Here is a 14808-nt window from a genome sequence, read left to right as displayed (position 1 = left end):
TGCGAGGGAGCAAATCCTACCTGGGCGCCATTCAATTAGCGCTGACTAACACGGGCTGGTGTAGACAACTGTGCATCAAGAGAAGGAAATGTTCCCACGGCAGTAAACTGACTTTGGACGGCCTGGCTCCAACTTTCACACTTTTAGAAGCAATTCAAGTTTACATTAATACCTGTCTCATTAATTTAATTATCTACTGTCTTATTGCATTATACACTACAATATCTAGATATGGAAGAACAGAGAATGTCCTTGTAAAATCATGTTTAGTAATACTAGTACGAGAGTAAATATCTTTTATCACCCTTTCATAATCTACCAAATGATGAGCCTGCGAGTTCCAGCCAAAAGTCTATTCCTGCTAGATCATGTGAGGACGGTTCAGGAAATCTAATAAGGATATGTACCTTCTCCTCATATACTCTGGCTTTTTTGGATGACCTTTACTTTGAGTAATGTCATGTCAGGTACCATATGACACTTTAAGAGTGAGTGGGGCTTATTCAGCTGCCAGGCTTTGGCTAGAGATCACAGAGGACGCCTCTGGTGAGAACACAAACTTGATCTCCACCATGCTGCATATGTGTACGTCCATGTATTAGTAATGTCTGAGATCACCGCCAGCCATCCAGGGGGTCCAAGTTGTAGCCTGATCTGGTTAAATGGATAGAGTCTTGGATGTCATTTAGACTGACATCACTCCTGCCATTGGTTAAAAACATATAGCTGACTTACCTGGTGCTTCTAATAAGAGATGATTCATTGAAAGTGATGTCATTCCCTTTACTTATTGAATTATCAGGCTTAGGAGTCTAATGTGAAACACCGGTGTCAGTGACATAGACAACCCTCGGATCATTCATTATATATGTACAAATATAAATATTTAATAGGGTGGAAGGGTTTAGAAAAATAGGTTTCTTTCAAGCAGGACTGACGTTTTAAGCTTTCTTGTGGTTCTCGCAGTATGTACAGAGCTCATGTTTGGTGTAAAGGTGCGGTCACATTAGCAACATTTCACGGCTGAAAAGGTCCATGCCAAATCTGTAATGATATATCACAGCTCATGCAGAAGTCACTTTCAAACCAAGCAACTTGCTGTTGGTCAACAAATTTTGTGTCACTAACTTGAACCCGTTGCGAAATCTGCGTGAGGAATCTTTCTTCCTCATGTGAAATTCCCAATCGAGTGGATTCCTACTGAAAATCCTACTGCATTTTGCTCGTGAAAATTTGCCCAACTACGGTAAATGTGACCGCACCTTACGAATATTTATCTTGCCCTACGAAGCTCACAGAATTTAGCCCTGGGCATTTTCTAATGCTAAAGTAAATGACAAAACACGTCCAAATCATTGTAAAACAGTTGTCACACAAATAAACAAAAACAAACACTCGTACTTCAGTTATTCCTGATGAATTCTTGCAAACAAATGGCTTGTTTTCTATCCTAGCTTCCTAGTATATTAACAGTTTATGAGGAAGGCACATGTGACCAGTGCTAATGGTCATGATTATATACTTTAAAAGAACACTTAAGAAGTCCACTTTGGGATGCGTAGAAAGAGACGTATGAATTTGAATCAAAAATTCTGTAACATAAAATTCCTCCACAGTCAAACGTAACAAATAACATTTATCACATTTGCATCATCACACTCAAAGAATTTAAATACAAAAAAAACATAAACAACAACAACAACAAATGCATCTGTGCTTCAATAAAATCTTGTTAAAAGAAAACAATATTACTATACTATAAAGGCTTGTGCACACCGGGACGATTATCGGGCGCGATTATCGTCGACGTTTAACCCCTCATGACTAAACAAAGGGCGCCAATGTGAGTGTGCACACCGACGCGCAAAACGGTAGGCGTAAAAGCGTCATTTTTTTAAAAACGCCTCGGGTTTGTTTTTTTGGTTTGACGCGCCGCGTTAAAAACTGGCCGACCAGTGAGATTGCCGCTTTTGTTCACGTGCCTGGAGTGCTGAAGTTACAGTAAAACACGACTTGGTGGCGCACAAGCACAAAACGGTCTTGCTGAGCACACATTATTAATACCTAACGACGAAAAGGACGTAAGTAGACGAAGAAGATGCATCGAGGCAAGATGAATGTAGAGCTGCTGGTCTCATTGGTGTCTGAACACAAAGAGCTTTATGTCAAACGCTACAGCAACTACAAAAATGTCGATAAGAGGGAGTTGTTCAATACCACGTACCTTCAATACCACGACTGAAGTGCCCTTGAGCAAGGCACCGAACCCCCAACTGCTCCCCGGGCGCCGCAGCATAAATGGCTGCCCACTGCTCCGGGTGTGTGTTCACGGTGTGTGGTCATTGCTGTGTGTGTGCACTTAGGATGGGTTAAATGCAGAGCACTAATTCCAAGTATGGGTCACCATACTTGGCCACATGTCATGTCACTTCACTTCACTTCACTTGTTATGGAGAGGAATTGCAGATCAAATTGGATTCGATGTGTTTTTCATTAAGCGCCATCTAATGTCAGGTAGTGAATTTGCACATTTACTCGGCTCATCGCCAGCGAAAATTGCTTGGGTATGAACACAAAGACGCATTGAAAAACGTCTCGAAAAACGCTGGCGATAAGCGCGCGCAATGATCGTCCCGGTGTGCACGAGGCTTTAAACTGGATTTTTTTTAAAATTCAGAGCACATTTGTGCTTTTTAACGGGTCTTTTCGTACATTTTTATGAGGTGAGAGTAAAGACAGTGCATCTAAATAATCTTCAGAAGGTCAGTGCATTGCCATGTACAGTCTGCAGCCCTCTTAGTGCAAGTTGGGATATCTGAGGACAGGAAGGCACTGTTCGCATTTTATATCCACCGTCAGGGTTCATTTGAAAATTATTTGTGCTTGCAAGGTCCGTAAGGGCACAATGCAACGCGACAAAACCAGTCTAGCAAGACTGAAATGCAGCTCTTAGTTGCAAATGACATCATCATAGGTCACTTCCATCATCATCCATCTGTACAGTCTGCAGCTTGGCCAGCTCTTTCCCTTCCATGTCCAGATCCCCACAAACAACCCTAACTGGGACTTCTCCTGCCCTAGAAGCAACTTGCAGGCTGTTGGGCAGCTGGATATCCTGAGACCTGTAGTCTGTAGTCTCTTGGAGGCCACGTCCAGCTTGATTCAGAGTGTGGTGTACCTCAGTGCCAGAAAGGGCAGAGGTGACCGTGGCTGTGACAGTAGGGGGAAGTGAACCACCGGTAGAAGAAGAAGAAAGGAAAAGGGATGCTGTGTAGCCCAGGTTGCTGCCTTGGTCCAGGGGCATTTCAGAAGGATAAGTGTAGCTTCCAGACACATCCAAAGGCTCCTGCTTCACGGTCTGAGTGTACAGCAGGGTTTGGCTCAAGTGTTGAGGAGAGTCACTGACCACGTTGCCCAAAGGAGCAGAGCCTGAATGGGGGATAAAAGAGAAGATGAAATCCAGTTCAGTAAAGGTAGCGCTCCATGTCTGGCAAGCTTGATAAATTACTGAATATATGTGATGCATCACACGCTCATGCTCACGCTCTTATCAGTTTCATCCGGAAGTTGCAGTGAGTTCTTTGTGGAGAAACACAATTAAAGCAATTAAAAAAAAGAAAAGAAACTTGTGTCAGCTTTCAAATTTTTGTCAGTTATCAATATTTTAAACAGTAAATGTCCTTTTTGACACTCTTTAATGTGGCGTAACTGATCTCTGTATCCGCCTCAGTTCAAACTGTGGCACGAAGCGCACATGAACTGCTCTTCTGCTTTACTAAACGTTATAGCACTAAATAAACATGAATGAACATCAGAAGGTACACTCTTAAAAATAAAGGTGCTTCAAGAGGTTCTTCAAACGATGCCATAGAAGAACCCTTTTTGGTTCCACAAAGAACCATTTAGTCAAAGGTTCTTTAAAGAACCATCTCTTTCTTACCTTTTTATAATCTGAAAAACCTTCTTTCGCCACAAAGAACCTTTTGTGAAACAGAAAGGTTCTTCAGATGTTAAAGGTTCTTTATGGAACCATTTAGACAAAAAGGTTCTTCTATGGCATCGTGAAGCACCTTTATTTTTAAGAGTGTATGTTGAAACAACTTAGCTCAATCAGTGTTTCAACCAGGGAAAGAGGTCAATAAAACAGTTTGTGAACATGTCACATGTTTACCATTCAGTGTTCATAGCTAGTAGTTAGCGAGAAAAAAATATTTTAGAGAAGAGCATATCACAAAATATCACTTAGATATTTTATAAAATATTATAAATGTATTATATTTTCCATAATGTTATATTGATGTATTAATTATTTTATGTAGTTTGAATACATCTAAATAGGTTAAAAAAAAATTAAGTTTGAAGTTCTAAGGATCTTTAGAGGTTATTTTCTCAGGAAGAGGACAGCTAATTAATTATATTTCATATTTTGTAGAAGCAAAATAATTGCATCATTAGAAAGCAGAGACTTTCCTTTTTGATTCATTGCTAAAAAACTGAAAGTTTCAGGTTCAAATCGACACCAACGAAAATGATGGAGCAGCTATACAGTGGTAACACCAAACACTTTGTCCGAGACATCAACCCTTCCGAGTTTAATACAATGTTATTTTCTTTTAGTTGGCAATAGCTGCTCTTACAGCTCATAACAACTCAATTGAGAATGGATGAGAGAGAAAAGACAGAGCGTGAAGGTGTGATCTGTTTATCCAGATGGGACTCCTTTGTTGCTATCTCAAGAGGTTTGCTTCTGTCCCTCTCTGTTTCTTTTATTTCATTCTTTCGGTCAGTATCTCTGTACCTCTCTTCATTCTTTTCTTCAGAACTTTTCTAGTGAACTGTAAAATGAAACACCTTTTTCATTTTCAGTTTGCGGTTAGACTCGCTATGATTTCCTTGTAACTCTAGAATGTGTTTCTTGGCACATGTCTCTTGCAGTGACAGCCACTGGCTTTCGGCCAGACACTTTTCTTCCATTAGGCTTGCACAAATGTCTGATAAATAATCACAGCGCCCAAACCCCCCTCCCCTGCTTCACACTTACTCACTTTCTGAAACTAGAACCAAGTTTTCTACAAGTTTTCTTTAGCTTCCCGCAGACATTGCTTGTGTGGGAAGGGGGTTGTTGTTTAAAGGGGGTCAGGAATATATTTTTCTTCCATCTGACTTATACCGTTTACTCAGTCCTCTTTTGTCATCTGGATGACTATGCAACAGAAAAATCTGAAACCGTATCTCACTAGTTTTGACTTCATAGACAAAAATGGCACTGCAAGGAAATTTCTATTGTTTCTTTGTATTTGTGAGGCACTGGAGATCAAACTTTGTGTTTTTATGAAGACATGTTTTATTGAATTGCCTTGAAAATTATGGGCACAAGGAAACAGGGTTTTGGCTAAGTAATTTTAATTTCGTCTTTTTCTTGCTGGATCGTTTGGGCTCAACTGTTTTCCTTCTAAATGAACAGTTCAGCCAGGGGTGGGTTTGTTTTTATGTGGCTCGTAAACTGCATATTAAAGGATAAAACAGACGAGCAAGAGAGGAGCAGGACGCAGCTAGCCTTGCTGTTATTGATGTGGCCATAAAATATTCATGGAAAGAACCATTAGTGAGCGGTTAGGGCCATGGAGGGGAGGTGGGGAACGTGTTGAGAGACTGCGTTTGGTATGATCCTCTAGCCAGTTGACCTGGAGCCCCACATGCCACTCACAACTTCACCCACAAGACACTCCAACTGCCCGTGACCCACAAGGCTTTTTTGCGAAACCTCTGCTCTTTTGCACTGAGCTCTGCGGTCACTTTTGGCAAGCTTAACCACATAAATGTTCGGTCACAGTATTCTCCAAAGTGATGATGTAATTACTCTGGCTCTTATGAGCTCACTAGAAGTGCTTGGACTACTATAGATATTGTTGTTATTGTATCTTCAAAGACATATGCTTGAGATGCAGAGGCGCACATCTTACATTTTGAACTGGAAGTGTCAGGAAAACATTATGCATATACCCAATCTACAGAAAGAAATAACCCAAAAATGAAAAATGTTGTCATTACTCACTCTCATGCTGTTCCAAATCTGTATGATGACAAAAGAAGATTGCTTTTCTTGCCCATGCAATAAATGTTAATGCCATCCAAAACAACTTGGAACCCCAATGACATTTATTATATGCACAAAAAGACACTTTTCAAAATATCACCTTTTGTGTTCTGCAGAAGAAAGTAAGTCATACAGGTTTGGAACAATCGGTCACAGTATTCTCCAAAGTGATGATGTAATTACTCTGGCTCTTATGAGCTCACTAGAAGTGCTTGGACTACTATAGATATTGTTGTTATTGTATCTTCAAAGACATATGCTTGAGATGCAGAGGCGCACATCTTACATTTTGAACTGGAAGTGTCAGGAAAACATTATGCATATACCCAATCTACAGAAAGAAATAACCCAAAAATGAAAAATGTTGTCATTACTCACTCTCATGCTGTTCCAAATCTGTATGATGACAAAAGAAGATTGCTTTTCTTGCCCATGCAATAAATGTTAATGCCATCCAAAACAACTTGGAACCCCAATGACATTTATTATATGCACTAAAAGACACTGAGATACTTTTCAAAATATCACCTTTTGTGTTCTGCAGAAGAAAGTAAGTCATACAGGTTTGGAACAACATGAAAGTTAGTGAATTTTGGGTGAACTGTCTAGATATATTAGAATATATCTAATAAATGGCCTCCTACCGTGAGTGGATGATGTTGAGGATGGGGGCAGCATTAGAGGAGGAAGACCCATGGTGGTTTCACTTCCAGGGAGATTGACCACATTGTAACTGCTGAGATGAAGGCCTCCTGAGGTAGTGGATGGTGTGGAGGGGGCCGAAGCGAAGGAGACCACTGAAGAAATGACTCCGTCTTCAGCATTGGAAACTAGAGTCTGCATGGCCTCCAGCTTTCCAGAGGCAGTTTCAGAAACCCCCATTGGGAACGGAGCATAAGACACAGAAGACCCACCTAACAGCCTCTCCTGACTGTGATGGGAGACCCTCTGGGGATCAAAGGTCAAGAAATGGCCACTCGTGGCGCCAAGTCCATTCAGGAGAGAGTTGCTACCGTGTGACTGAACGTAGGCTCCACCGTTGATGTAGTGAGCATTCATGCTTGCTAGATCACCGTTAAAACTCATTCCTCCAGATGTGTGTGAATGTATTTTGACATCTCCAATTTGTTGGATGACGGTTGTTCCTCCATCCGAGTAAATTGTAGGGGGGGCTGTTCCATGTGCTACTGAGCAAGAAGAGCCGCAGGAGAGGGGACGTGGTGACAAGTCCTCCTGGCCTTTACTGGACTCATCTTCTGTACTGTGATTGCCATCTGACTCACTGAAAAAAATAATAATTGTTTAAAAAACAGACCAATAGTTTAGTGTATGTTTATGTATTGCTTTGGTGCTAAAAATGTATGTTTGGCATGAGAAAGTAATTTTTTCTACAAAGTCATCAACAATTTGCAGTGTTTTGAATTTAGTCTGTTCATTTTGAATTGTTGCAGTATACTACATGTTCAAGAATTTTCACTAAATTTAATAACAATAAATAATATTAAAATGCTTATAATCATTTGAAAATAGCTACTGTGTATTGTAATTATTTGTTAAACCCGTGTACTTTAAATCTGTCAAAAAAGGTCATTTTCCAATTGATCTCTCTGTTTATTTGTTTCTCTCTTAATCAGTGAATTCAAAATACTGTGGAATTTCAAAATGAAGAAAGTGTGCACTAAGGCATGCCATCAACTGCTTTTTCAGTAGCATTATATGCACTTGTGTAGAAGCACTTTAGGAAATAGACTTTATAAACCAACTGTCAAACTTTTAAGCACATTGCAATCACAAATATTGTTAAAGTCGACCTCTTGTGCTCTACTAAAAACAGGCCGCTATAATAAAAAGCATTTTCTGTAAATATCTCAGTCATCATTTCTAAACTGGACTCCTGCCCCGGGGGTCAAAAATCAGATAAAAGGATCTGAGCTCTTGGAGGCATTTGGTGGGTCTCTTTACAGACTATGACAGCTGCGGGTGCATCGTTCGGAGTGAATCGAGCAGCCAAGCCGCATCTATACAAAGATATATTGACACGACAAGCCGTTGGTCTTTCTGAAACCAGCTCCCATAATAAGGAGTTCATGGACATCTTCGTTCAAAAATTAGTAATTATCTTTGTCAGGGTGACAGTGCAACATCAAAGCAGCGCGTACTCTAGAGGCATACGGTAAAGCCTGACCTCCCTTATTTACGAGTCTCAAGATTTAGGCTATTATTTATAATAAAAGCAGAATTTTACAGGCATAACGGATAAGAGTTCTTTCCACCGCAGTTTGAAACTCTGAACGATCTGCAAGCAAAAGTTTACAAATACAGAGCTGCTTCTTATCTTCAGATGCCTCAAGCTGTGAAGAGGATTTTGGCCTCGTCAGGAGATTGAGTGCAGATCTCTCTGACTGATAATCAGGGTGGGACAATAGCTTTAAAATCCAGAAACAAATATAGACAATGGCTATGGTAATGGCTGATCATATCTAAAGTAAACCAAGGGTCTGTTTGGGTTGTATTTGAAAGCAGCAACATGTCTGTTAAAATGTTTTTGTTGTGATTATCCAATTAATGTGACCCTTTTAATTAAATCTGACAATTTATGAAATGTCTACATAGTTAAAAGAGGCATATTTGTTAGCTGAACTAACAGCTCAAAATGTGGGTTTTACATGCCATTGATGAACTTTTAAGCAATTCTTCAAATAGCGTTTTATTCTCCATATATGTACTTAAAAAGTTGTTTTTTTAAATTGTCTAGACTCATCCTAGCAACTTATAATGCATAATGAACTCTTTAATCTTCAAAGTACCATAACTAACTCAAGAACCCTATACAACCAAAATGGCTTTAATTAAGGAATTCAATTTATTTTTAAGAGTAAACGCGTCACGGTCTCCATCTTCAAAACTGCACCTCACTGAAGCGCTCCAAGCTTCCTATTTCAAAACATTGGTGAAACGTGTCCTCCATTCAGTCTCGCGCATTCCATCATAAGTTTTCCACTCTCGATTAACGATTTAAATATAACTGCGGCTTACCTTTTTGACTGCGCCTCGGATGGATTTCTGTCTCTCTGCCTCCTGTTTTTGAACCAGTTGCTGACCTGCGTCAGAGAAAGTCCTGTCATTTTGGCCAGATTTCGTTTCTCGGCTGGAGAAGGGTACCGGTTCCGCTTGTACATATCCTTCAGCGCGTTCCTAGACCTCTCTTTGAAACAATACACGGTCTCCTCTCCGTCCCAGATAGTCCGAGGCAGCGGATATTTCCTGCGTAAGCGATACTTGTCCACGGCACCCAGCGGTCTGCCCCGCGCCTTCTCCGCTTCAGTGTAGTGCGCCTTGTACCACATGTCCTGCAGAGACGAGTGGTTTGACGGACTGAAACTGTGGTTCTCCAAAATGCAGTAGAGCTCTTGGTAGCGGGCCTGGTGGAACGCGACTATCGCTTGCGCTTTCAGGATGCTCTCGTTCCCCCGCAGCAGGTCACTCTGCGGCAGTGACCAGAGGAACCTGGCCAGGCGCTCCACGTTCCCACCCTGCAGCAGCGCTTCGCAGACGCACGCGACCTGCTCGGGGGAGAAGGCCAGGGAGGCCGGTGAGCAGTCCAAAAGTTCGGCATTCTCCATCGGCAACTCCGCGGGGTCCAGCACTGACAGCTTGACACTCCCACGATTCTCCCTCTTGATCTCATCGGCACTAATGACCTCGCTTGAGGAAGAAGACATTTTGAGCGCGTACTGATAAGTCACTCCTCTGGGTTTCAGGCAGCACATCAGGCGATCGGATTTCGCCCCTCCATCCAAGCACGATCAGGTATCTGACCGCTGTGTGGTGTGGATAAGATCTGGCGTCCCCGGTCCCACCACAAGTTTAACTCACAGCCCACTTTGGAAAGGAGTCCAAGTCCCGAGCGCCTTTTGATTCGCCGCTCTGCTCCTGCGGGGAGGAGCGACGGGGATGTGAAGACAAATGGTTGCGCTGCTGGGAACGTTCATCAAGCGTGCAGTACAAACGCGGGTACCTGTGAAAGTTAATGCAGGCTGCACTTCGTCCACACGTACGCAATACAAGCACGATATTTCACATTTTCAAGTGTACAAAATAGTTGCTTCTTGTTCAGCGTGTGTCATCACTCAGTAGTTACTCTCAGTATTTGCTATGAGGTCAAAATATGCCTTCTCTTGAAGAGAACAGCATCATTTTTTTAAAATGACAAATTATAAACTATAGCTTAATGGATTATATCATTGCATGACCATCGCCTTCCAGAGGTGATAGTCGAAGTTATAAGGCTCTATGTAAAACATAAAGGATTTACAGAAGAAAACAATCTTTGAGATATAAGAAAGTGTAAATTCATGTCATGATGATGGTGTTAATAAATGTGAAATGACTGGTATCATCTGAATAAGCAGATTGTGTTGTTTAATGATATAAAGCATCCAGCTTTTACTAGCTTTTCGTCCATATGTTTAAAAAACAAATATCATGTGCAGATGGGCTGGGTTGTAGCATTTTCCATTTTACTTGTCTATATTTGCAACAGTCGTAAGTATGACTAAGACACACACACTTTGTCCTGCTTCATGTATTTATATATTTTATTTGCTGTTAAAATACCCTATTTACTCATTTTTATTATTTTATTTAAATATTTTAAGTGAATTGATGGTAAGAAATGTGATTACCACAGTAAATTCATGCACAAAATTTAAAACACAGATGTTGGGGAACGGTGTAACAACACCAGTCTTTGTACTTGACATTAATTTACACAGTTTTGAGTTAAATTTTATGTTTGCAAACTACTTCAATTTATAGCAGATACATATGGGAATAGTATTTTAAAGTTTGAGACACATAATAATAAAAGCCCAATAAGTTTCAGAGATTGAAACAAAATGTGCTATAACACTCTTCTATTTGACATTTAGACGATTAAATCTCTGAGCCAATTCATTGCTTATTGTCATAATGTATGTTTACATACATTTTGGAGAGATGTACCATTATTGTCTAGAAAGCTTCACCTTTAACAAAGAAATAATAATAACTAAATGCAAAGCTATTTAGTCCTCTATTGTTTTGCAGGTTGTATAAGAAGCAGATTTTCTGAATCTCAAATGTTGCACTACGACTCTTCCAACTGTTTATGTCTGTCCATTTGTCAGACAGGCACTGACAATCTGCCTCTTGATTGCACTCTTTTTTTCAGTTTGTCATGCTGTTTACTGGAAACTGAAGATCTGAATGGGAGCCAACAACCGCAACAGCTGAGAGGAGGCCCCAGAAGCCTCTCACAAAAGTAGAAGGAAGTTTGACATGATTGCATCCCTAAAATTAAACCCTGCACAAACAGAATACCTGGCAGCAGCTCTGTGCACAACCCTGCATTCACATGCTCTTTGGTATGACAGTGACATGTAGGTACGTAGGTATCAGACTTTATACTGGTCAGTGGTTACACTCTAAAAAATGCTGGGTTAAATACAACCCAGTGCTGGGTAAAATAGGGACAAACCCAGCAATTGGGTTGTTTTGACCCAGCGGTTGGGTTAAATGTTTAACCCAACCTTCTGGGTAGTAACCCAACCGCTGGGTCAAAACAACCCAATTGCTGGGTTTGTCCCTATTTTACCCAGCACTGGGTTGTATTTAACCCAGCATTTTTTAGAGTGTACAAAAGGCCATGCCTGTCCCAGGGGAAAGGCAATAAACTATGTCTATCTTCAGCCCTAACAGGAATGAACTATGTAATGATGAGAGCTGTCATGTTGTAGATATACAAACTTTAATTTTCCTCATTTTGCTTTAAAATGATGTTATCTCTAATCAGGGTATGATGAAATGTTGTGATATGAAGCGTTTCGTTACAATCCATCATTGTCACCAGAGCTTATTTGCCTGCACACATATGTGCACACTCCTAAATTTTTATGTGATTTATGTTTTATATGCTTTTTCCACTGTTGAAAATGCTCCATTCCTATGTTAGTTTCTGTTCACTGAGTTCTTGGGTGGCTTGTGAAGATTTCCCTGGTTGAATCCATGTGTAAGAGTGGGATGATATGTTTGTCATAGGGGGCTGGGTGTTGGAATTCAGCAGAGAATTTCCTGCCAGTTAAAATCCTCAATATACCTGGAGCTTTAGAAGATGATCCAAAACACATGCAACCAAATCCATCACACTGTTTCAGTCAATGGGCCAAAATACACCAAGCAAAGAGGGACAGACAAAAGGAATGAAGGACACCCAAAATAATTTTTCTGAAATGTGACCCTGGACGACAAAACCAGTCATACGGGTCCATTTTCGAAATTGAGATTTATACATCATCTGAAAGCTTTTCATTGATATAAAATATGGAATCTGAGGGTGCACATTTGCAGTTTAAAACGTTGTGTAAACACCCCCTCATTTAAAAAGATTTTTCCAGCTGATGAACAATAAAAACATAAAAGCCAATCAGAATTCACCTAACATTTAAAGGGGCAGATGCCGTAACTGCGCTCTCACTTATAATAAACAGAATGTTATCATTTGTTGTTGTGGATGCTAATATAGATATTGTTACAGTTATCTTTAGTTATTGTTCTTGGTGTAAAAGGGCCTTAATTTTATGAGAATAAGGAAAACCAAATCACACCTAGCGATAACGGCACAGAGGAATGGCATAACGTTCAGAAAGATTTTTCCAGCTGATGAATGATAAAAACATTAACAGCCAATCAGAATCCAGACTTGTGCATTTAAAGTAGCAGGTGACAAAACTTCACCCGTGCTTAAACAGAACATTATCATCCATTGATGTAGACCCTAATATTGTTAGTTATCTTTTTGGTTATTGTTCTTTATCTGAATGGGCCTTAATTCTATAAGAATTGGTCATTTCACAGCTATATTGATAACAACATTGGAACAATATTTTGGAATCACTTTCAGAATATTTTTTTTCCCAGCCAATGAACGGTAAAAACATGGACAGCCAATCAGAATCCAGCTTGAGCATTCAAAGTGGCAGACTACAAAACTGAAAATTTATAATAAACTGAACGCTATTGTCCATTGTAATGGATGCTAATATAGTTATCATTCTTGGTGTCAACGGATTTAAGAGTGTGCGGGGTATGTGCATTAGCAGGAGTATGTTTGCATTAGTGTGTGCGTCTCTGTGTGCTCAAGACCTGTTCAGTGGGTACTTCTGACAAACAGGGAAATAAACAGGAACTTGGAATGTCACAAGTGTAAACACTCATGAGCCACCCCACTGTGGAAACCATCTCTCAGACGCTTCCTTCACTTTTATCATGTTGTCAAGGTGATAATGACCACCATTTTTGAAGACTGACTGATTGGCATCAAATATATTGTGTAGGCGCTTATGTAGGTGTTACATTTTCCACTCCTTAAATTGGCTTCTAAAGGAGTAAGTGTCTTGTCAAATGCTGCAGGCAAACTCTACCAAATACCCATCAGATTAATGTTCTGACCTCTGGGTCTTTGCGGCAGGCATACATGTGTTTCATCTAGATGTCACTTTCTGCTGGAGGGTAAAAACTGACTTCAGCCTTCTAAGAATGATTGACAGTGCGGGACAAACCATAGCTTTGAAGAATGTGCTTTTTGTTTCAGTCATATTGCTTTTTAGGTTGTTGCAGCTTATCATCAACAGCTAATCTGGCACTCCATTTATCAAGTTAAGAGTCTTGCTACCTTTTGGCAAGGGTCCTGCCATCTGTCATCACTTATTGTCTCTTAATAAATATAATTGAATGCAATTTCAACTGTCCTATCTGCAAATAGAAAGGCGTGAAGTTAGAGGTCACACAAAAACCACTGTTGTGAGTCAGTGAAAGGGAAAATCACCCTCATCAGTCCCATAATGGTCAGCCATATTAAATTCCACCAATGAATATGAACAGCCGCTGATGAGCTGTTAAGATTATGTAATGATATATGACATGCACTGGCATACATTCATTGTCAAATTCAGTGAAGTTACTAATGGCAACAAATAAAATGCCTAATATGTCACTTATATATTGTAGTGTGACATCTGTGATGACTGTGCAGTATTTTGTATTGCCAACAAATCTTCCATTCCCAGGCCTCTCTGTCCAGGGTGTGCCTTAACCTTGTGTACTGTCAACAACAGAGGAGGGTCACACACACACACAGACAGAGAGAGAGAGAGAGAGAGAGAGAGAGAGAGAGAGAGAAGATTACTTCTGAATAAATCAATATCCTAATACTGACTAATTTTTGTTCTACAGTGCTGTTTATTTTAGCATTAATTCTAGTGCTGTCAAATGATTAATCGTAATTAATCGCATCCAAAATAAAAGTTTTTTGTTAACATAATATATCTGTGTGTACTGTGTATATTTATTATACAAATACACACACATGCATGCATATATTTAAGAAAAATATGTTTTGTAAATATATAAAATATTTATATTATATAATAATAGAAATTATATATGAATATATATATATATATATACATGTTAATATTTTTAAAATACATATGTATGTTTGTGTATTTATATATACATTATATATACAGTACACACACATATGTAATCAAAAATGTTTAATTTTGGATGCGATTAATTGTGATTAATCATTTGACAGCACTATTTATTAATTATATAATTTATTATATAATTATATTTTATTATTAATAGTATTAAAATAGAGATGCTTTCTC

At 39.6% G+C, this 14808-nt stretch overlaps 1 protein-coding gene across 1 annotated transcript; it reads right to left on the bottom strand.

The window, feature by feature from the left end:
• Nucleotides 1–2941: 2941 nt before the first annotated feature.
• Nucleotides 2942–9912, bottom strand: LOC107563693 (homeobox protein SIX4-like). Its single transcript, XM_016248635.1, has 3 exons — nt 9134–9912; nt 6742–7379; nt 2942–3429 (listed from the first exon to the last, which is right to left on the bottom strand). Exons 1-3 carry the CDS (start codon nt 9865–9867, stop codon nt 2969–2971), a joined length of 1833 nt encoding a protein of 610 aa, XP_016104121.1. The 5' UTR covers nt 9868–9912; the 3' UTR covers nt 2942–2968.
• Nucleotides 9913–14808: the final 4896 nt, after the last annotated feature.

Source organism: Sinocyclocheilus grahami, unplaced genomic scaffold, assembly GCF_001515645.1.
Source record: "Sinocyclocheilus grahami isolate Dianchi unplaced genomic scaffold, SAMN03320097.WGS_v1.1 scaffold886.1, whole genome shotgun sequence".
NCBI lineage: Eukaryota > Metazoa > Chordata > Actinopteri > Cypriniformes > Cyprinidae > Sinocyclocheilus > Sinocyclocheilus grahami.
Note: the sequence above shows the minus strand (reverse complement) of the source record. Positions and strands in the feature narration are given on the sequence as shown.

Bases quoted from the DNA above. Each gene is read 5' to 3' on its own strand.
- LOC107563693 (XM_016248635.1), bottom strand. From the start codon at position 9,867: ATGTGCTGCCTGAAACCCAGAGGAGTGACTTATCAGTACGCGCTCAAA. The intron at 7,380-9,133 runs GTAAGCCGCAGT...TATTTTTTTCAG, and splicing joins TCCGAGGCGCAGTCAAAAAG to TGAGTCAGATGGCAATCACA. The intron at 3,430-6,741 runs GTAGGAGGCCAT...TCCCCCATTCAG, and splicing joins CTCAACATCATCCACTCACG to GCTCTGCTCCTTTGGGCAAC.